General features: G+C 39.7%; 1 protein-coding gene across 20 annotated transcripts in view; it reads right to left on the bottom strand.

The window, feature by feature from the left end:
• DLG2 (discs large MAGUK scaffold protein 2) overlaps window positions 1-22529 on the bottom strand; it is a 2190999-nt gene that overhangs the window by 387150 nt on the left and 1781320 nt on the right. For all 20 annotated transcript variants that reach the window (XM_030828789.1, XM_030828794.1, XM_030828795.1 and 17 more), the window contains one exon: window positions 11639-11795. In XM_030828789.1, the coding sequence (XP_030684649.1) occupies window positions 11639-11795 (157 nt within the window). The remainder of the gene's footprint in view (window positions 1-11638; window positions 11796-22529) is intronic.

The following is a 22529-nucleotide window of genomic DNA, read 5'->3' as shown; positions in this document are numbered from 1 at the left end:
TTCCATCAACATATAAACACTGTTACAAAAAACAAACTCTACCCTCTAGTTCCCATTCTATTGCATTTCTCTCTAGAACAAACTCAAAGGAGATAACTGCACCCCTTGTCACTAAACGAGGGAATTTGGATGGAAAGGCAGCAGGAACTTGTGGAAAGATATAAAGCAGAGGAGTAACATGATCAAAGTTGATAGAATCTATGGAGTTGGCGTGAAAGATGAAAAAAATACTGACTTTGAAGTTGGGCAGACCTAGAGTCCAGTCCTTTTATTACAGTCTGGTCTTAACCAAATTATTTAACCTCTCAGAGTCTCAGAACTTTGACCTGCAAGATAATAGTAATCAAACTATGTGAAGTTCTTACTAGGTAGGAAGCACACAATATATCTCTCATCCTTTCTGTCTTCAATTCCTCTCCTTTTATTCTCTCAGGCCTAGGCTCCTCCCACTAGAAGCTTCTCTCTGAAACAATTTCTATTGTTTAAGAAGCACTTATGATCCTTAAGATACTAGACCAAAAACGTTCCTCAAATAGAGCTCAGTGAGCCAAATAATCCCTGATGGTCATTTGTCATTTATCTACCCAGTGTTCAGATATGCTTCTTATTTGGGGACAATTCAAGACAGGAAGGAGACACAGCCTTACCCCCATTAGAGAAGCTGGAGGGGGCAGCTATTCCCTTTTCCCACCCCTCGACAGCTACAACAGGGCAAGTCAAGCAGATGTTCCAGTTGGGAATTTAGCATCCCCACACTAACGTGGAAGGTACATGGGGAAATAGAGATTTTTCACGGCAGTATGGTTTGGCTACAAGTGGCCAGTGGTGACAGCCCAGCACCCTTAGTAGGAGGATTTCCTCCCTGGCCTCTGAGCCTGGTTCCTCAGGCTTCCTGAAGAGCTTGTGGACTATCTGTTATTTCTCCAATTTTTCATATAAGTTACCCAGAGCTGATGTCTCTTGTCTGGAGTCAAGAACTCCAGGAGGTAAATTCACCAGTCAAGCTCCCATCAGGTATATTCCTAGAGTAGTTAGCGTTAGAGGTAAGGGAGCTTGTCATGAAAGAAGGAAGCCTATACCTAGAGTCGAACAGGCTTTGAGTTAGAAAACTATTGAACCCTTCAGTTTCTTCTTGAATAAAACAGCAGCATGATCACTTTCCTACCTATCCTGAAGGGACCCTATGAGGATCAAATGAGATAATCACAGTGAGGTACTTTATACACATATACGGTAATGCATATCTAAGAGTTATTAGAGATTAGCTAATAAAATAGGTTATTCTGAGGCCAAAACAAATTGGACTAAAAATCCGTTCACTTTTTGACTCAAAAGAGATTTCAGGTTTTAAAGGAGGAGTGCATCACTCCTTTAAAACCTGAGATCTCTTTGCACGATTTCCCCTTTATCTGTGATCAGCTATTATACCACAGTTTAAATGTTTACATAGAGAAGGCATTGGAACAGGTGTTAATCCATCCTTTGAAACTTGTATAGGAAGTCCTTGCTACCTACATATCTTTTTGGAAGAAGAGAATATGTCATAGACATATTTTAAATGATCATCAAGTATTTAGCATTTAATATGTAATAGAATATTTAACTAATATTTTTCTGATCTATAGGAATTCCTTTTAGTCATTTAGGAAATGATCTGTCTGAATTGGAAATATATTCCATTGGCCAGAAAGCTAAAAGCTTTAATGTATTCTGAATCTTCAGGACAGAAGGGATTAATTGGCCAGAGCTCAGATTAATACAACTGAGAGGGGCCCTAGGATTCCCAACTGCCTTCGGAGAAGTGGGCAAAGATGAGCCACTCATTCATTCATTCATTCATTAAACATTTGCTCAGTAGCTCGGTCCTAAGTTAATCAACAAGGGTGCAGAGATGAATAAAACACAGTTTCATCCTCAAGGGAAGCTTCAAAGGATCTGAACGTTGCTTCTAAGTACTTCAATCCTACAGCCTTCGTATACAATGGCTTCCTGTGGTGACTCATATGTCTCCTTTTAATTGCTCTTTTTTTAGGCATTTATGCTTCTTTCATTAACCAGACTTTGAGTATGGACTGCCTCAGACATAAGTAAACTGCCAAATTCAATTCTTTTGTGAAGGCCTGCATTGCAGAAAGAGCGTAGCTTTGAAATCAGAAGCAACAGTGTTCCAAATACCACCATCATTACTGATTATCTGTGTGATCTTGGACAAATTATTTAATTTCTCTGAGCCTTCAATCCAACAAGGTTGTTGGGACAATTCAGTGAAATCATAGTGCAGTATCGAGCAAAATGCTTGGTGTAGAGTATATATTCAATAAAGGTTAGGCATTTTATATCTGATTCTCTACTGGTTTTGCTTTCTAGGTGACCTCTTTGTTGGGAAGTTTCCCCTCTGGAATCCTTCTTACTTTCCCAGGCTGAGCTAAGGATGGTCTCTTCTTTATGCCCATGTGGTCCCTGGAACTTACCATTAGCATTTCCACGTTATATTGGAAATAACCTATTTATTTGTCTGTCTCCCTTCATGAGGCTACATGTTCACTGAGGACACAATGCTTTTTTCACTTTGCATCCTTAGTGTCTAGTAGCTTTTGGTACTTTGTGAATGTCTCAGAGCTCTGCAAACAAGATTTTAAAGTGAAAATATTACTTCTGTCAAATAAAATACCTGCAAGAGGTTTTCTGGAGATTATAACAGAATTTTAAAAAAATATGTTTCACTTGATAGTAATTTATATCCAAAGACTAAAAAAGTTATTTTGTTAAATAATGTTAAAAAATGCTTTATCAGTGTTTAAAAAATTTGCTACAGGACTTCTCAGATCTTCCATTGAATTATGAACCTTTTTTATGGAGCATTTCATACATCCACTATTATACAGAGTTTTGGAAGTACCACTGTGAGAAAAGCTGGTGTTTTACTGGTGCATTGAGTTAAGTTTGAAAGCTGCTTACAGTTAAATCCTTTGAGTAGTCATGTTGTGAGTTAGGTGTTACAAGTCTGATGTTAAGTATATGGTTCCCAATGTACCATTTTCACTGCACCTTGCTAAATTGTGACATATAGTGTGTTTATGACACATTGAATAAGCAGGACTTAAGGAATGTAACTGGAAAGCAGCAATGTTAATTTTGTTTCCCTACACAGTTTACTGAGTGCCCACAAACTTTATTTATTGTTTTTCTTTTTTGTTGTTGTTTTATATATATATATACACACACACACATATACACCTACATATATATATATATGAAGGAGTTTCGCTCTTGTTGCCCAGGCTAGAGTGCAATGGCATGGTCTCGCCTCACCGCAACCTCTGCCTCCCGGTTCAAGCGATTCTCCTGCCTCAGCCTCCCGAGTAGCTGGGATTACAGGCATGTGCCACCAAATCCAGCTAATTTCGTATTTTTAGTAGAGACAGAGTTTCTCCATGTTGGTCAGGCTAATCTCAAACTGCCGACCTCAGGTGATCTGCCCGTCTCGGCCTCCCAGAGTGCTGAGATTACAGGCGTGAGCCACCATGCCCAGCCTATTTACTGTTTTTCTTTAACATATATTACACAGCCGGATTCTGTGTCAGACAATGGGGATGCTGTTTAAGCGATGCTTGGGGCAATTCATGAGTTCTCTGGTCCCTTTTAGATAATGGAGGATTTTTCCTTGTCTACTCCAAGTTCCTTTTCGGAGGAAATTCAGTGAACTGGCTGGAGGTAGCAGGGAGCTCAGCACAGAGGGGACAGGGCTGCTGCTCCATCCCCAATCAGTGATACGGCTCTTCCTTTTGGTACAACAGCGAAACACACTTGTGTGTGGTTTGTTAGTAAATAACTGCTGTCCTGAGCCCTCCTGAGTGACCCACAACTCCGGCTCCCTAGAAGTCCCCACTGCCCTGCTGTCTGGCATCTGTGGCACTATGGCCATTCATTGTGTGGACTGGTGCCAGGGTTATGCCAAGGTGTAAAAATTTTGAATAGCATCCCTGACTATAGGTAATGAAAAATCCAGGGTGGCTGAGGCATCAGTGAGAATAGGGGAAGTATTGTGGATGGAGCAGGCTGTCCAGGCAGGCAGGGGCCAGACTGCAAAACTCTGTGGGCTATGTTAACAATTTTAGGCTTTAAGAACAGCAGGACACCATTGAAAGGCTTTAAAGAGAGCAGGAAAAGGTTATGATTAGATATGCTTTTTGTCCAGTTTGCTCTTTCCCAAGGCTGGAAGTCTGTATGTGATGGGTGATGTTTATATGCACTGGGCAATCATCAGGAATAAAGAACTGTGCCCATAGTCAGGCCCTGCTGAATACCCACACTCGGGTGGCTGGGCCAGGAGTCAGCCTGGGTACTGGGGCTCTGAAGCCAAGGCTGAGTAAGAGTAACTCCCCTGGATCCTCTTCACAGGCCACATCTGTTTTCATCTGAGGTGGTCTTGTGATCAGGGAAGCAGTGAGTTCTGAGTTGTGCAGGAAGAAAGATCCAGTAAAGTAGGGAGAAGTCTAAATGGGCTCCACAATTAAGAGAGGCAAAAGCCAGAAATGACTGAAGAGTCAATGGGTCTAGAGGCAGTGGGTTAGAGAGAGAGAGAGCAAATGCCTGGTTTGGAGAGGCAACTTTCACATGGTTTCTGGACCAGAGCTCTAAATTTAACTGGTCAGATTTAGGGCAATAAGTTTTTACCTCCTCAAAAACAGCGTCAACTCCACTTAGTTGGATTTCACTTCAAAGTTTAACAGTATGTCCTGGCTGATACAGTACCTTGAAATTTCTGAAACCTTACTGATACTTGTTCCTGAGGGGAGGGTAGTGGTTTTGCTGGAGTTTGGGTGACTCCAAGTTTTGAAGATGAGAGAAGAGAAGCTGAAGGTGTTGCTTAGGTGAAAGGTTTTATAAGATTTCCGATTTAAGCTGTTTCACGTTTGGGGACAAGGTGAAATAATAGCACTGAGTTGTGGAGATGAGACTTGTCCCTAACACTGCATAGGCCGCAGATTCTCTTTAGTATTTCAGAGAGTGCTTGTTTCAGGAACACACAAAGGGAGAGAGAGTTTCTTAGGCAGAAAACATCAATACTGAAAACTAGGAAAGCAAGGTTCCTCCATGGGACCGGGAGCCAGAGCCAGAGAGGAAGGGCATGGCAAGTATGGCATGGTGACTGGAAGGGATGAGGTTTGTAGGCTCATACGAGGACCACTTCAGGAAATCGAAGAAATAATTTGGGACAACTTTACTGGGGATGGCAGTGGGGAGGGGGAAGCAACAACACCAGAAGAGATTTAGAAATGCTATTTGAGGTGACAATATAAGGAGACCTTATCAGTACCCCAAGATGGGGAATAGTGTGTATAGTGCTCATATTACATTTAATTAACTTGAAAATGAGTCCTGGCAAATCAAGTCTTTCCCCTCTGCACGTTTCTAAACATGAAGATGACCTGAAAATTTTTGAAATACCCATGTGAGCTGTGACTCATTTTTACTCTTTCTGAATCAACAATGCAATTTAAATTCTAATTTGGAAATTTAGTTACCTATTATACCTTCACTTCGACAGCTGCAGCATTTCACTTCTGGCAACACATATTCCCAATCACATATCTTGAAACACAGTTTGTTAAATACTTAAAGTCCATATCAAGAATGAGCTTTGGAGTTAGCAAGTCAGCTGGGGTGATCATTTTTGGATGTCTGAGGAATGAATAAATTAAAATTGCTTGGAGAGACAGGAAATAATCTCTTTCTAGGGGTATTGCTTCTCTGTGCTCTGCTTCACATTTTTTCCTAACAAATCACTGAAACAAATAATAAGAGAAGCATTTCTAGCTTTCCTTCTGCAGAAAGAATGCCTGAGGAGGCGACTGCACTAGTTAATGTGGCTGCATACTGAATGCCCTAAATTCTCCTCCATGAATACATCAAGAATATGGTTCAATTACTGAATTCTGTTCTGCAACAAATCCCTGAGAAATAGAATACATAAAAGAGAAATTAGAAAAGATCACTTATAATGCATGTATAAGATGTAGCCCAAGGTGACGATTTCTTTGTCTTTGGGCGTCTTAAATACTTTAATTTTGGAACTCTGGTGGGGATAAGGGGTAGGCCTGGAAAAAAAATCCCTATAATGGAGTTTCAGGACCCTTCATCATCAGGTTCTAAGTAATGTGTTTTGACAATGCATGAACACTAGATGGCACCCATAACTTTAAAACACAGTAAAGGCTACTTCCCTTTTCCGTACAGGCAAGAATGTAGGAAACAGTCAATTATGGGAATTATAAAAATTAGCCGGGCACAGTTGGCAGGCGCCTGTAATCTCAGCTACTCAGGAGGCTGAGGCAGGAGAATCACTTGAACCCAGAAGGCAGAGGTTGCAGTGAGCCGAGACCACGCCACTGCACTCCAGCCTGTGCAACACAGACAGACTCTGTCGCAAATAATAATAACAAATCTACTCAAGCATTTCCCACTACTGGTGTCCTGTAAGATAAGCCTCATGTAAGGGTTTGGTGGTCAAAATTTTTGTGAAAACCATAGACTTCATCTGCTCTAGGAGATTTCCAATGGACACAGGTAAACATGTTTTTTAGAAGTTGGTCATTGAAGAAGCCTGTACAAATGAACCTATTACAGTAGCAACCTATTACAATCCTGCTGTTTCAGTGTTCTGAAATTGGGAAATGCCAATCTAGTCCAATCCCTGTCCCAAAGAAGGAACAGCCCAAACTATCCAAAAGAGGGCTTCCTTATACATGGGTATCTGAACCTTTTAAAAAACAACAGATACAGTCTTAAAGCAGAGTTAATAGTAATCGCAACATTTATTGAACATGTATACTATGACATGCTGTATTTTAAGTGTTACTGTCTCTTCTCTTTCTTCAGTGTGTGTTATACATATGTGTATGTATATGTGTTTATATACATATACATACAAATATAATACTTGGCACATAGTAAGCCATTAATAACTAAATTACCTAGGAAGATTCTATAGTCTGTGTGTGAGAGTAGGAATGGACATTCTGCCCCTGATTAGAAAGGTAATTGTCTGTTATGCAAGTCTCTTACCTATGAAGAACAATTGAGACCAAAGACATATCCCCCAGATCCCTTCCCTGGGGATTCTACTTCCTTTCTCTGAAACTACTGCGTTATTGATAACATGACTTATTTGCAAATTAATCTTACATGACCTATTAATATGTATTGAATTTTATTTGGCGTTTTTTTTTTTTTTTTTCTCTGACAGAGTCTCACTCTGTTGCACAGGCTGGGGTGCAGTGGTGTGATCTTGGCTCACTGCAGCCTCTGCCTCCTGGGTTCAACCAATTCTCCTGCCTCAGCCTCCCGAGTAGCTGGGACTACAGGTGCGCACCACCATGTCGAGCTAATTTTTGTATTTTTAGTAAAGACAGGATTTCACCATGTTGGCCAGGCTGGTCTCAAACTCCTGACCTCAGGTGACCTGCCTGCCTCAGCCTCACAAAGTGCTGTGATTATGTGCATGAGCCACCGTGCCCAGCCAGTCTTGACTGTTATTTAGAGTTTTTGCTTTGTATTTTCCAGGAAGGTTGCTTGCCCTCATATGTCCAGTGCAAGTTATAGATGAAAATATTTTATCTTCCATATTCCATCATTAGTAATTCTTTTGTGCCATTTTGCTTTCCACATTGTAATGTTTGAGCTTCTCAAGACTGTTCTTTTCTCTCAATGTTAAGCAATTAAATTCCAATAGTGAACCTTGAAGCTAGCCATTTTCTTTTTCATTTATTTATTTATTTTTATTATTGTACTTTAAGTCCTAGGGTACATGTGCACAACATGCAGGTTTGTTACATATGTACACATGTGCCATGTTGGTGTGCTGCACCCATTAACTCGTTATTTACATTAGATATATCTCCTAATACTATCCCTCCCCCCTCGCCCCACCCCACGACAGGCCCCGGTGTGTGATGTTCCCCATCCTGTGTCCAAGTGTTCTCATTGTTCAATTCCCACCTATGAGTGAGAACATGTGGTGTTTCGTTTTCTGTCCTTGTGATAGTTTGCTGAGAATGATGGTTTCCAGAAGCTAGCCATTTTCTGGCTAGCTGTAGGTGAAATACATTTTGATATACTAAGGAGAAATGTTCCCTCTTCTTTCTCAACTGAAAAAAGCAGATAATATTTTCCTCATCAAATGTTATGCATAAAAACGGAGATGGTGTGTGAACTTCAAAGATTGTTGTTATATTCTGTGAATTATAATATCTAAGAAGACTATAATTCTGACTGGTTGCCTTATTTACTGTGTGGTCCTGGTAATAATATTTAAATGGATAAATCTATTTTTGAAGCAGAAATACTTGCGAGTTTTCTTTGTCAAGCCATAGAGTAATATTACTAGATCATCTTTTTTCTCTCATATGTATGGAGGTTACAATAAATAAAGCCTATGGCTTGGTGGATTTTTTATTTAAAGAGTTAGAGAGTCTAATGTCATCTCTGTGGCTCTATTTCTTTATCCTTAAAATGAACATAACAAGGCATAGTGTTGTTGGAAGACTAAATTATTTATGATAGTGACTGACTCAAAAGTACCATGTAAGTATTAGTTCTTTATTGTTTTATGTGTTCCTGAATGTGATGTGCACACAGTGCGGTGTGCACCAAGAAGATGTGCCATAGAGACTGTTGACAATATTTTGAAAAGAGACTGTGCTGAGAGGAGAAAGAACACTGACTTTGAGTTCAGCTTTATAGTCAGTAGCTGTGGAGACATGGACAGATCATTTAGCCTCTCCGAATCTCTTTTCTCCCTGATCTGGAAAATGGTAGTAATAATAATAACCTATCCTGTCACTTAGAATGCCTTAGAGGATCTCTAGAATTAATGCATGTGACAGTGCTTTGTGTCTGGGAACATTTAGTGACGCCATGAATGCTGATTGTAATGAAATGACAAAGTGGTCCCCCAGTATACAGAGTGTAAGCCAGGATGATGAAGATACGTTAGTATGCTTTAGGTAGAATTTTACAGTCAATCTTTCAGGCTATAGTGACTTCTTAATGTGCCACTATATTTATTCAACACTTTTTCATTCAATAAACACTTTATTTTTTGGGAGACTGCTATGTGCCAGGCGTTGTGCTAAATATTGAGGATATAAAATCATATAAGATAGAGACTTTGCTTTCAGAGACCTTACCTCCTAGTACAGAAAGACAGACATGTAGACGTCTATGGACAATAAGGTTTGATAGCTGCCAGTTATATCTTATATATCATGAAAGTATTGAAGAAGTAGGTAAGGGAAGTAGTTTAAGGAATGATGCTCAGCTCTTGGATGGCAGAACAAGGTCCTGGTGTGGGACCATACACTGTATCTCCCATACTCAACATCCTTCCAGAGAACTGCAAGCTGATGAGTGGGCAGAGGCCTTCATATGTGAGAGGACCACAGTGACACATATGACAAGGCTATTCATGCAAACTTCTGGACACCTTACTAAACTCAACTGACTGTATGATCTTATTTAGGTAAATTGTGTGTGTGTGTGTGTGTGTGTGTGTGTGTGTGTATGTCAGAGAGAGAGAGAGAGGGAGAGAGAGAGAGAGATTTTCCCATTTTTTGAAGGGTTGGAATGGTGGCTAACAAATATAAGGTCAATTATAAGATTCTATTTATAAATCACAGCCATAAAATGAAAACACATTTTTCTAAATGCACAATGAAAACCACAAACTAAGTGCTTTGTGTAGTTACGAACTATGAACCATAATATCAGCCGTAAGTACTGGCTCCTTATGTAACTCTCTGTTATTATTTTCGTGATTAATAAAATTAAAATATAGGCAGGAACACTCACAATGGATTTACCCTATCATACTAAGGAGGAAGCTTGACACAGTAGAAGGAGACAGTCAATAAATATTTGAATAAGTTAAAGGAAATAGGGAAATAAAGGAAGAGGAAAGGAAAATTAGAAGGAAGGGAGAAAGTGGCAATGGGATGGAAGAATAAAAAGAGGGAGGGAAGGGATATGGCAGGTGTAATGGGCATTAAAATGGAATATTTAAATCCCAGCTCTGCCTCTCTGTAGTTAGGTAAACTTTGACAAGCTCGAAGTTTATCTTCATTTGAACATGAGGCAGTACCTTTCAGAGTGATTGTGAGAAGAATAAATTTAACAGTTATGCAAGATAAGTCAGAGGTCCATTGAACAATGTGTGCCTATAGTCACCAATACTGCTTGCTTAAACATTTGCTAAACATGTTAATTGTTCTCATCACAAAAGGAAAACAATAACAAAAAAAGAAGAGAACAGGAGAAAACTTTTGGAGTGATGGTTGTGTTATGGCATAGATTGCGGTGATGGTTTCATGCGTGCATACATATCTCCAAATTCGTCATTAAGTATGTACAACTTTTTCTATGTCAATCTCATCTCGATAAAGTAGCCTTGAAAATTACTTACAAAATAACGCCCTTTGCACCAATGCGGATGCCACTGGAGGCTATTATCCTAAGCAAATTAACGTAGGAACAGAAAGCCAAATACCACATGTTCTTACTTATAAGTGGGAGCTAAACACTGGATACTCATGGACATAAAAATAGCAACAATAGACACTGGGGACTCCTAGAGTGGGGAGGGAAGGAAAAGGGAAATGATTGCAAAACTACTGGGTACTAGGCCCACTATCTGCGTAATGGGATCAATTGTACGCTCAACCTCAGCATCACGTGATATACCCATATAAGAAACATCGTATGTACCCCCAAATCTAAAATAGAAGTTGAAATTATTAAAAAAGTAAAAAAAAAAGGTGCTTAATACATTGTTGCTGATAATTATTGAATTTAGTTGAATGGTGCCGCTGCTACAACTTAGTACCATCAGCAAACTCTATATAGCATTATCTTATGCATTTTTTTGTTTTTACATTTGCACCAAACTATACACATTATAAAGGTACAGTGTTTAGAGTATGGTTATGAGTTTGGGAGAAAAGTCTGTTTTTTTAATAAAATAAGTAATATATCATTTTTAAAAAGGCATGCTTCTCAACATTCTGTTGGATGCAAATGTGTCTCAGAACATCTAGAAGAAAACATTAGCACCTTCACCTTTATTTGAGGGAAGTAAGTGCAACAAGCATCAAGCACCTGAACACCATTTAAACTGGGATATGTAGATCACACATGATGGCTCATGCCTGTAATCAGCACTTCGGGAGGCTGAGGCGGGTGGATCACCTGAGGTCAGGAGTTTGAGACCAGCCTGGCCAACATGACAAAATCCCGCTTCTACTTAAAATACAAAAATTAGTCGGGTGTGATGGTTGGCAGGTATAATCTCAGCTACTCGGGAGGCTGAGGCAGGAGAATCACTTCAATCTGGGAGGCAGTGGTTGCAGTGAGCTGAGATTGTGCCACTGCACTCCAGCCTGGGCAACAGACAGAGTGAGATTCCGTCTCAAAGGAAACAAAAATAAAAACAAACAACATAGTGACATGCACCAGAAGTCATGATGCTCTCATCCATTTTCCTTTGTAATTAAGGTGCTTTTGGTATCATAATTGAAAGTTGTGGCTTTTTCATTGATGGCGTCAGATATGGAGGGAATAAAGATTAAAGAAACATACTCACCGATAGGATCTGGTCTCCTCTCTGGAGCTCCCCACTTAGGTCTGCTGGTCCACCAGCCAGAATGAAGGATACAAAAATACCTTCTCCATCTTCCCCACCGACAATGTTGAAGCCCAGGCCAGTGGAGCCTTTGTGCAGGACCACCTTGCGAGGCTCTCTGCAGAAAGAAATAGAGAACACAGCTCAGAGGGCGATCCATTTAAGATTTAGGTTGCTTTTACTTTCGTTGGGATATATGATGTTAGCAATTCACTACCTATAAAATTGTTTCTCAAACTAAGATAATATTTGCACATCAAGAAAGAGGCTAATATTAGGACAGATGTTTGAGTTCCCCACTGTAACAAGTACCAAAATACTGTGCAAAAAATCATTCCTTCATTCTAAAATAATTTCTTAAACTACCTTTACTTCTACTTTTCTTTTGTTTAAAACATCTGTTTTTGTATGGAGCACCACGGTAGTATTCAGTATGTACACAAAAGCAGGGAGGGATTTTTGGGAACAAGAGACTAGGTTGAATGCCCAGATCATGAAAGATCTTATATGCCAGGTTGTGGGTTTGTTGTTTGTTTGATTGTTAATTAAAATTTACTGTGTAGGCCATGGGGACTCATTAGAAGATTTTGAGACATTAAGAATACTTAAATTCATTTTAGGAAAATTAACAGATGGTCCTATGGAGGGCTGACAGAGCAGAAAGCACAGAAATGATGGGAGGTGGGAAAACCATTTAGGATGTTGTCTAGTAATCCAGCTGTGAGGAAGTCACAGCCTGAACAAGGGTGACAGCAGTGAGAATTTTAAAAAGGGCAACGTGAAAGAGGAAATTTGAAGGGAGAAGCAGTAGGTCCAGAGATGACTCAGACATTGGAAAAAGAGGAGAGAGAGCATCTAAGTAACTAGCAAAAGGAGAGATGAATGGAATCCAGGGTCATGAGAATGAGTATGATTTGGACATACTCAGTTCCAGGAAATAGTGAGATATCCAGGTGGAGATGTTTTGAAGCAGCTGGAGACAAAGAATAGGAATTTGGGCCCTCAGAGAGGACTATAAATACAGATTTGAGGATCATCAATAAAAAGGTCAGAGATGAAATCTTGAGCCAATAGTTCACTGAGTTTGTGTAGAGCTCAGAATAATATGGAATTATAGAATGTAAGAAGTCTTAAAAGGCATTTAGTTCAATTTTCTATATCAGTAGTTTTAAAAAGTGTTCTGCAAGCCTTAGGTTTGACCAAGTTGTCATTTGTATCACCCACCCTCCTCTCCCAAACATCTCATTTCATCTTCTATTTTCCAGCTCTTAATGATGTAAGAATGAGAAACAGCCATCCAATATATTTTATACTAATGACTACACAAAGAATTTGTTATTTGCTATCACATTTCCATGCATAAAATGATGCATTATGTATATATACCTTATTATGAGGAAGAGTGTAAAGTGCACCTCACAACTTGAACTGTAATAAATTATGTAATAATGCATTAAGTCAGAGGTAAAGTGACATAGAGTTAACTCATTTAATTCTACAAATACTTTGTAAACACCTACTGTGCCAGGAAGGTGTTTCAGGTGCTCAGAACGTTTGCAAACAAAACAAATATCCCTGTCCTTGTGGGCTTACAGTAGACCACTAATAAACAATAGATGCAATAAATAAGTTCATTATATAGTATGTTAGAAGGCAATAAGTATTTTGGAGAGAAAATAAAGCAGAACAGTGTAGGAGGGATAGGTTGTGGTGAGGAGGGCCTGGGTAGGATGCATTGAGAAGGTGACATTTGAGAAAAAATTGAAGAGGAGAGGAAACTAGTCATGTCGCTATAAAAAGGAAGAATGTTCTGGCCAGAGGAAAGGAACAGCCAGAGATCCTAATATGAAAGGGTGCCTGCTGTTGTCAAAGAAGAACTAGGAGGCCATTGTGGCTGAACTGAATGAGGAAAGGAGAATGGTAAACAATGAAGTCACTGTTTTAGTTTTCTATTGCTGAGTAACAAGTTACCACAAATATAGCAGGTTAAAACCACACCCATTATTCTCTTTCAGTTCTGTAGGTCAGAAGTCTGGGTGGACTTGACTGTGTTGCCTACCTATACTGAAGTCAAGGTGTCAGCCAGGCTGAGCTTTATTGCAAATTTCTGTGGAAAAATCTGCTTCCAAATGTATTTAGGTTGCTGGTAGAATTCAGTTTCTTGTGGTTGTAGGATAGTATTAGTCAGGGTTCTTCAGAGAAAGGCAACGTGAGATTGCATGCGCACACACGTGCGTGCACACACACACACACACCCTCTATAGTATATACACAAACATAATAAGGAATTGGCTTATGTAGTTATGGAGGCTGATAAGGCCCAGGATTTGTGGCTGGCAAATTGGAAACCCAGGAGAGCCAGTGTTATATCTTAAATAGTTGCAGGCTGAGGCTAAGCCTGAAGCCAGATGAAGACTGATGTTCCAGCTTGAAGATAGTCAGGAAGAAGCAGCAAATTCACCCTCGCATTGCTTTTTTATTCTATTCAGGCCTTCAGTGGATTAGATGAGGATCACACCCTTTGGGGAAAACAATCTGCTTTACCCAGTCTATTGATTTGGATGTTCATCTCATCCAGAAACACCCTCACAGACATACTGAGGAAAATGTTTAACCAAATAGCTGGACACTCAATGACTCAGTCAAGCTGACAGGTGAAATTAACCATCACAAGGAATAAGGTATACATTTCCTTGCTGGCCATCAACTGGGGCCTCTCTCAGCTCCTATAGGCCATCCACATTCCTCACCCCGTGGCTCTCGCTATCTTCAAGCAACTAATGGCACATTGAATCCTCTTTGCATATGGAAGCTCTGACTTCCTCTTCTCCAACTAGCTGAATAACTCTTTGCTTCTTAGAGGTTTATGTGATTAGGCCAGGCCCACTCAGATACTTTTCCTATCTTAACTGATTAGTAACCTTAAGTACACTTGCAAAATCCCTTTTCTTATGTAAGAACTTAATTGTGGAGTAACACCAGGAAGTAGATATCATGGGTCCCTCTTAGAACTTTGCCTACCACTATCAGAGAGACGACAGTGCATTAATCCTGCAGGGCCTTGTAGATCATTTTAAAAGCTTTGACTTTTACTCTGAGAGAAATGGGGAGCCTGTGAGAAAAATGATTTGACCTGACTTACATTTGTAAATGATTCCTTTGACGTAAAATAGACTCCTCTTGCAGCTGGGTGGGCATGGCAGTTCAGCTCCCCCTTGATCACAGAAACAGCAGGGAGGGAGACACAGAGCATTCCCCTCATTCTACCTCACTGCCACTAGGTGGGAGTAGAAGTTCAGCTCCGCGCTTGGATCCACTAACACCAATCGGGGAGAGAAGATGGGGTGCTGACTAGCACTGCCTTGACCCACCTTATTCTCCTTACCTCTGCATGGGGGTAGGAGTTCAGCTCCCCACAGGGACCTGCTGATACTATCCTGGCAGGCAGAGTGGTTTTCCAACTAGTACTGATTTCCTCTTTCTCCTACTTCATTGCCACTGTGCAGCGGTGGAAGTTAAGCTTCTTGCTGGTTCCCATCAATATTAGGAGCAGGGGAATGGAATGCCAGCTAACGCCACCTCATTCCAGCCTGTTGCTGCTGGGTAAGGGTACAAGTTCAGCTCCCCACTAGAAAGTGGAGTATCGACTAGCACCACCTCATAGCCGCTTGTTCTGCCTATTTGCTGCCAGGTGGGGACGGAAATTCAGTTCTTGTTCTGTCTACCAGCAACAGCCTAGTGGAAGAAGTGGAAGGCCATCTTAGAATTGCCTCTCTTGGCTGCCGCTGGTAGAGCCAGAAATCTAGCTTTCTGCATAGCACTACTGATAATGCAGGGTTGAGGGGACAGTTTTTTCTTTGGTGTTTGGCTAGAGTAGGTCAGTATTATCAAAAGTTTTCTGGTTCTATTAGTCTACCTGTTTTTCCCAGTCATTTATCTAAAGGGAGAAGGTTTTACTTGGGGCTGTTTTTGTCTGTACTTATTGGTGGTTCCAGGCTGCGGGTTCTCCAGTGCTCCGTCCAAACACACAGCAAGCAAAAAAAAAAAAAAAAAAAAAAAACAACAACAAAAGAAAGAAAGAAAAAGTCCTGGGAAACTCACTACAGTATCCTTCCTTTCCTAGCCAGTTTGTTGCCTCCTTTCCAACTCTAAAGTCTTCCTACATTTGTGTTTTTCTACTCAAGATTATTTGTTTTGTTTTGCTTTTTAAATAAGAGGGTGGATTAGAGAGAAATGGGGATACATTTTAAATGTAGAGGCCAACAGAATTTTCATGAAAAAGTTATTATCAAAATCTCCCCCTTTCTCCAGAATAAACACATGTATAGACATTCTTAGTGGGTCCAACAACACTGAAGCTCTATATAGTACATATAGATGGAGGGAAGAGAGTGATTAGGACTCTGACATTTGTTCCTGTGCTAGATATTGTGCTTGATGCTTTATGTGAATCATTTGATTTATTCCTCAAAAAAATGAAAGGTATACTGATTTTGCAGCTACTTTGAAACAGGAACAGAAAGCGAAATAGATTACTGATTGGATAGATGGATAGGTATGTGACAGAGAAAGTATAGGAAAATGTTAATAGTGGAATCTAGGTGACAAGTACATGGATGTTCATTGTAAAATTTTTAAACCTTTCCTTATGTTTGAAAAATGTTTATAATGAAATTATGAGTAAAATAAATAACCTGATGAAGAAATCATTAGGGCAAATGTTTAGATTAGTGAAATGACACTACTTGCCTAAGCTGTTAACTGAGTTTAGTAAGTAGCAAAGGCAGGATTAAGGACATAGATTTTCTGTCTCACAATCCAAAAGTCTAGAATATGGGGTATATATATATATATCCAGAGATTGCAAACCAGCAAGTCAAAGGCTGAATTTGACTCACAATATTTACAAATGTTTGAATTAGTTGCCCAAGTTTAAAATTAGGAAAATTTGCATGAAATATGGATTTGTGGCTTCACATGAAAAAAGTCTGGCATTCCATCAACACTAGCTCCCAGTTTTGTTGTGCGGCAACACTTGGTTTAGAGAATGGGCTTCTTTAGAAGGGTCATTCATGCTCTAGTTAGCCACAGTCCTAACCTCTTTCTCCTGTTCCCCGACAAAAAAAAGCTGTCATTGTACCACATTTGCACTTCTTATAAAATTAAGAGGAAAGTATTTCTTGTACTCATACTCCTATCAAAAATGGGAAAATGAAAGCTTTATGGAGGGAATCATATTTTAATAAAAATGGGAGAGAGTAAGATTCCTATGGAAGTAAAGATTATTCTTACATGTTTAATACACAATGTGACTTTATGCAGGAAGAATATAACTTTCAAAGGTCATTATGAAACATCATTGCCCATTACCCATTTATGTTATCTATCTGGGGGCATTGTGTTAGTGACTTTTGCACTTTGACATACTGCTTCCTGTCTTTAAAAACAGAAAACATATAATGTTTGCATGACAGTAGATTTTATTTATTTTACCTGGACCCCATTTATTTCAAACTATCAAAACAAATCTTTTAAACTAAATTATTTGGAATTTTTGAAACTCAGAAGATTTAAATGCCTTTTTTAAAAACAGAATTTTATATTATAGTTAATTATGATACTTACTTTAATAGTGAAGATAAATGACAAAGAAGAAATTTGTAAAATGGAATGCAAATAAAATGTCCTAAGCACACTTCAAATGATTTATTTTTTCTAATTTAAATTTCTTATACTAATAACCTATTACAGCAATCTGTAGATTTTAAAGCATTTTCACATATATTTTTCCTGTTAGAAGATCAAAGCCCTTTAAAGTATTACAAGTCCTATTTAACCGATGCTTAGGTAAATCAGCTTGTCTACAGTCACACAGCTAGAAGCATCAGAGCTAGTCTCTTTGCTATAAGTTAAGTGTTTCATCCATTTGATGGAGAGGGAACTTAAACAATGAAAATTTTTAAAAACTAACCTAAAATTCAAGTATATGTAAAGTATGGTAGTATATATTGAAGTATATGTAAGCCAGAGGAGGATTCCTAATTTAAAAAAGGGATTACGATATATTACAGAATATAGTTTCCAAAACCATTGACACTCAAAGATTCACTTTAACTGCCCTTAGCTCTTATCATTTGAACCACATGGTTCAATTCCTCATTCCATGCTGCCTTGCACCCTTCTCTCTCTGAATGTCATGGTATCTACTCCAACCCCTTCATCCCCTCTAATTCAGGTTTTGACTTTTAGGATAAACTCCCAACTTCAAGTCTCCTTGATCCTACTTTCAATCCTCCAAATACATTCTCCTCCCTAAAATACATATCAGATCATCTTACTACCGTGCTTAAATGTCTCCAGGCACCCTGTGTTCCAGCCACATCAAAATCCCTGTGCTTCCCTGAGTTTGACAAGTTGCTTCATACCTCTATGTTTTGGCTCAGGCCACCTTAAAACTCAGTTCAATCATCACTTCTCTGAATCCCCAGGTACATATGATCACTTGTTCCTTGGGTCCACACTGTGTCTTCCACACATGCATCTATTGTAGCCTGTTTTACAGTGTGACATAATTACTCGTACCTTCTTCTCAAGAAAATGTGAACTCCTAGAACCCAGGCACCAACATTTCCCCAGTAACAGTAAGATACCTGGCAGGTAGCAGGAACTCAGTAAATAGGTATTAAATGAATGGATAAACTCCCACAGTGATTTAGGTCTCCATTTCATATTATAATTAATTACACAAACGTCTTTCCCTCTTCCTAGATTTTAACCAGGTATGTGAAAATCTAAATTCCACAGATATAGATCACAAAACACAAATGGGCAAAGCAGGATGAGAAGGAAATATAGCAAACTGGAAGACACAGTTCATCTAAAGGGGGGCTGCTGCTACTCAACTCTGGACAATTGCTCCAAGCAGGAATGTCAAGCAATCTTGACAGATTCTCTAATTTTTAAAGATAAGCCAAGAATCTAGATATTTATATAAATTTCCCAGAATTTAAATATGACAATGGTTAAAAAAGGCAAAAGCATGGCACAGGTCAAACTAGAGATGTTTGTTATGGATCCAGCTATGAACTGCCAGTGTGAGACTCTGCCTTGTTAGAAGTTTGATGGTGCATTTGACATCTGCTTCATGTTTTTCACTTCCATGGTGCTCAGAATGGTACTTGACTCATGGTCATTTAATATTCCACATTTAGCCCATCTCTTTTCTTCACTTTTCAATTTCTCCCATTCTGTAATACCCTTTTATCTTACTGTTTCCCTTTTGTCTGTTTTTTCCTTTTATATTACACCTGCTCAAGATCCATCATCTTCATGATAAACCATTTTCAAACATTTTAAGCCTAGCTGCTTTTGCATGCATACTGCTGAGGCTAATGACTCTGGGTCTGATTAATATAATGGCCCACATTTCTAAGAACTGTTTTGTGTGTGAGGGCATTGTGGCCCCCCGTGAGATCATAATATCCTGGAGGTGAGGTATCACAGTTTACTTTCTAGGTATACCTAATACTCATAGAAGAGTGTTCAGTCAACATCTGATGATTGAATAAATAAACACAATTTATAAATAACTCAAATACTTTTTATACTGGAATGATTTGGGGACTCTAATTTCCTATGTTATTCATCATCCAGAATTCATATTGCTGAGGGCTCTGTTACTAATCATTATTACATATCATTATACACTGACAATGGAACAAAATTCTCTCTCTCATTTCTCATTCTGAAATTAGCTCAGGGATTGTAATCTTCTGGAAATTTTCCCTGATACTCTCCTTAGTCTCTCTACTCTAGGCTGGGTTGGGTGCTTCGCCTAGCAATCTTTTCATGTATCTATCACAATGCTTATTCCACTGGATTGGTTTATTTGACTCCCTTTCTAGCTAGAGTGAGCAACTTCAGGGCAGAGACCCATTCAAAACAGACATATGCTGGCATTCGCTTTTTGTCTCCAATACCTGGTACATAACAGGTGCTCACTGTCAGCTAATTTCATATTATATTTTAAGTATGGAATGTACAGAAGACATAATTTTGTCACTCACAATATCAGCATTTTTAAAAACAAAGTTAGATAGCTACTTAAAAATATATATCTTACCCATCCATCCAACTTCCAATAGACAAGCATCTATGGAATACCTATGTTGTGTTAGGCACTGTGAATACAAAGATTAAAGAGCCTGGGGTAGGAGGAGCCACATGTAAACAAACGCTTATAGAAGCCTAGGAAGCGGACAAGTGCTATGACAGAAACATGTGAGCAATAAGCTAAAGTAGCCAAGAGTAAGGAGTGGCCAGCCTTCTTCTTAAAAGGTATTATTCTTTTATCATCATCACTTAGATGAAATGTGCTATATTCATTTATGCAGTTTTTATTTTTCTCTTAATATTATGTAAAAAGTCTTTATAATTATAAAACCTTTGGATGCTGAACGAATGGAGAAATGCCAGCCTTGACCTGCTGCAAGCTGTGTCAGATCATCAGCAGCATAATCTTCTTTAGCTGGAGTCTCAGAGGATACTCTAAACTAGTCAGGATGTTTTCAGGAGAAAGGAGGTGCTGTAGGCTTTCTCTCTTTACAGGAGATGGTTTAAGAGGGTTCGTGATTCAAAAAGGAAAATTATGGCTGGGTGTGGTGGCTCACGCCTGTAATCCCAGCACTTTGGGAGGCCAAGGTGGGCAGATCATGAGTTCAAGAGATTGAGACCATCCTGGCCAACATGGTGAAACCCCATCCCCGCTAAAAATACAAAAATTAGCTGGGTGTGGTAGCGTGCGCCTGTAGTCCCAGCTACTCAGGAGGCTGAGGCAGGAGAATCGCTTGAACCTAGGAGTCAGAGGTTGCAGTGAGCCGAGATTGCGCCACTGCACTCCAGCCTGGTGACAGAGCGAGACCCTGTCTCAAAAAAAAAAAAAAAAAAAAAAAATGGCTGGGTGCGGTGGCTCACGCTTGTAGTCCCACCACTTTGGGAAGCCGAGGCAGGCGGATCACGAGGTCAGGATATCGAGACCACGGTGAAAACCTGTCTCTACTAAAAATACAAAAAATTAGGCGGGCGTGGTGGGGGGCACCTGCAGTCCCAGCTACTCGGGAGGCTAAGGCAGGAGAATGGCGTGAACCCAGGAGGCGGAGCTTGCAGTGAGCTACTTCAACTGAAGTCTTTCTCATGGCCATTCGTGGGCTATTCCTTGAACTCTGAGCATCTGGGGGCTTGGGAAGTCACTCCAGTCAAATCCTACAACCTCCACTGTGAGAGGCTGTAATGTGTAGTGGGAATTAAGGTATAAATATGTTTTCATTCATCTTTCTAAAGAACATACCTTACCATGTTTCTCTCTTGCTCAAAAGCCTTCTAAGGATCTGTATACCTTTTAGGATAAGGTCTAAACTTCTACACAGGCATTCAAAGCTTCCTATTATTTGACCTCACCTACCCCTCCACCACCTAACTTCACTGTGCCCCTTTGTACTCCATGTTTCAGCCTTACAAAGTTGCCAACCACAGCTTCTCATCCCAGGTTGTTCCTCCTTATCTTTGCCCAGGCTGTTTGCTTTGGCTAGAAGGATGCCTGCCTTTTCCTGCTATTCTCATCTATCTAATGAGGTCCTACTTGGCCTTTAAGACTGAGGCCAGGTACCATCTCCTCTCTGCTGTCCCCTCTACCCTCACCTCCAGAAGAACTGACTTTTTTGAAACCACATTGTCCTTTCACTGATCACACCACTATCACTGCCTTTACTGTTCTGAAATTAATTTATTTACCCATCCATCTATGCTGTGAATCTGTATGGCCCTGAAAGATAAAGGACTTTCAGGTTCTTGTTTTGTGTAATTTTGGGAGTGGGTACAGGCTGAGTATATAAGAGACATACAAACAAAAATATTGTTTCACGAATGGAAAAAAAAAAAAAAAAACAAGTGAGAGGTTGGGAAAAATGATACTGAGTTCTAGTTCTGGCTCTCTTGGGATCTGTGGGAAGCCAGGATTGTCCTCTACAGGTCGGGTTCCTTGCTTGGGTAATGGAGGAAATAATGTTTGTCTCATGGGGAAGTGTTGAAATTCCGATAAGACGATGAACTAAAGGCATCTAGAAAACTGAGAAGTTTTAAAGAAAATTAAATATTGAGATGCTATTTCCAGTAATTTGGCAAATTAGATATTCTGAAAAACCCCTTTCATTACAAAGCAGCTAAAAATTCTGAATAAAATCGTTATAAAATACTTTTAAATGCTTGGCTAAGCTTACAAGTAAGAAAAATCTTCAGAGGCTGAAAATGCAGCAGAAATGCAAACTCAGAAGAAAGCAAGTACTGAGAATAGCAGCAGACTGAAGAATGATGAGCTAGTGTGTTAGCGTCTAGATTTGATGGCTGCATGAATAGGACTGTGTGAGCCCAGCAGTGGGATTAGATCAGAGACACCTGAGCAAAATTAGGATGCCATGAGGCTACACCCCAAACAAAAGGATAAAGTACAAAAATATTAGCACCTCAACAATGTCCAGGATTCATATCTACCCTGATTTTGGCTCATAGGGAAAAAAAAGGGCCTGGGGGCCAGGTGCGGTGGCTCATGCCTGCAGTAATCCCAGTACTTTGGGAGGCCAAGGTGGGTGGATCACTAGAGGCCAGAAGTTCTAAACCAGACTGGCTAACATGGTGAAACTCCATCTCTACCGGAAAAAAAAAAAAAAAAAAATTAGCTAGGCATGGTGGTGTATGTCTGTAACCCCAGCTACTTGGGTGGCTGAGGCAAAAGAATTGCTTGAACCTGGGAGGCGGAAGTTGCAGTAAGCCAAGATTGCATCACTGCACTTTAGCCTAG

This window comes from Nomascus leucogenys, chromosome 15 (assembly GCF_006542625.1).
Source record: "Nomascus leucogenys isolate Asia chromosome 15, Asia_NLE_v1, whole genome shotgun sequence".
Classification (NCBI taxonomy): Eukaryota; Metazoa; Chordata; class Mammalia; order Primates; family Hylobatidae; genus Nomascus; species Nomascus leucogenys.
Note: the sequence above shows the minus strand (reverse complement) of the source record. Positions and strands in the feature narration are given on the sequence as shown.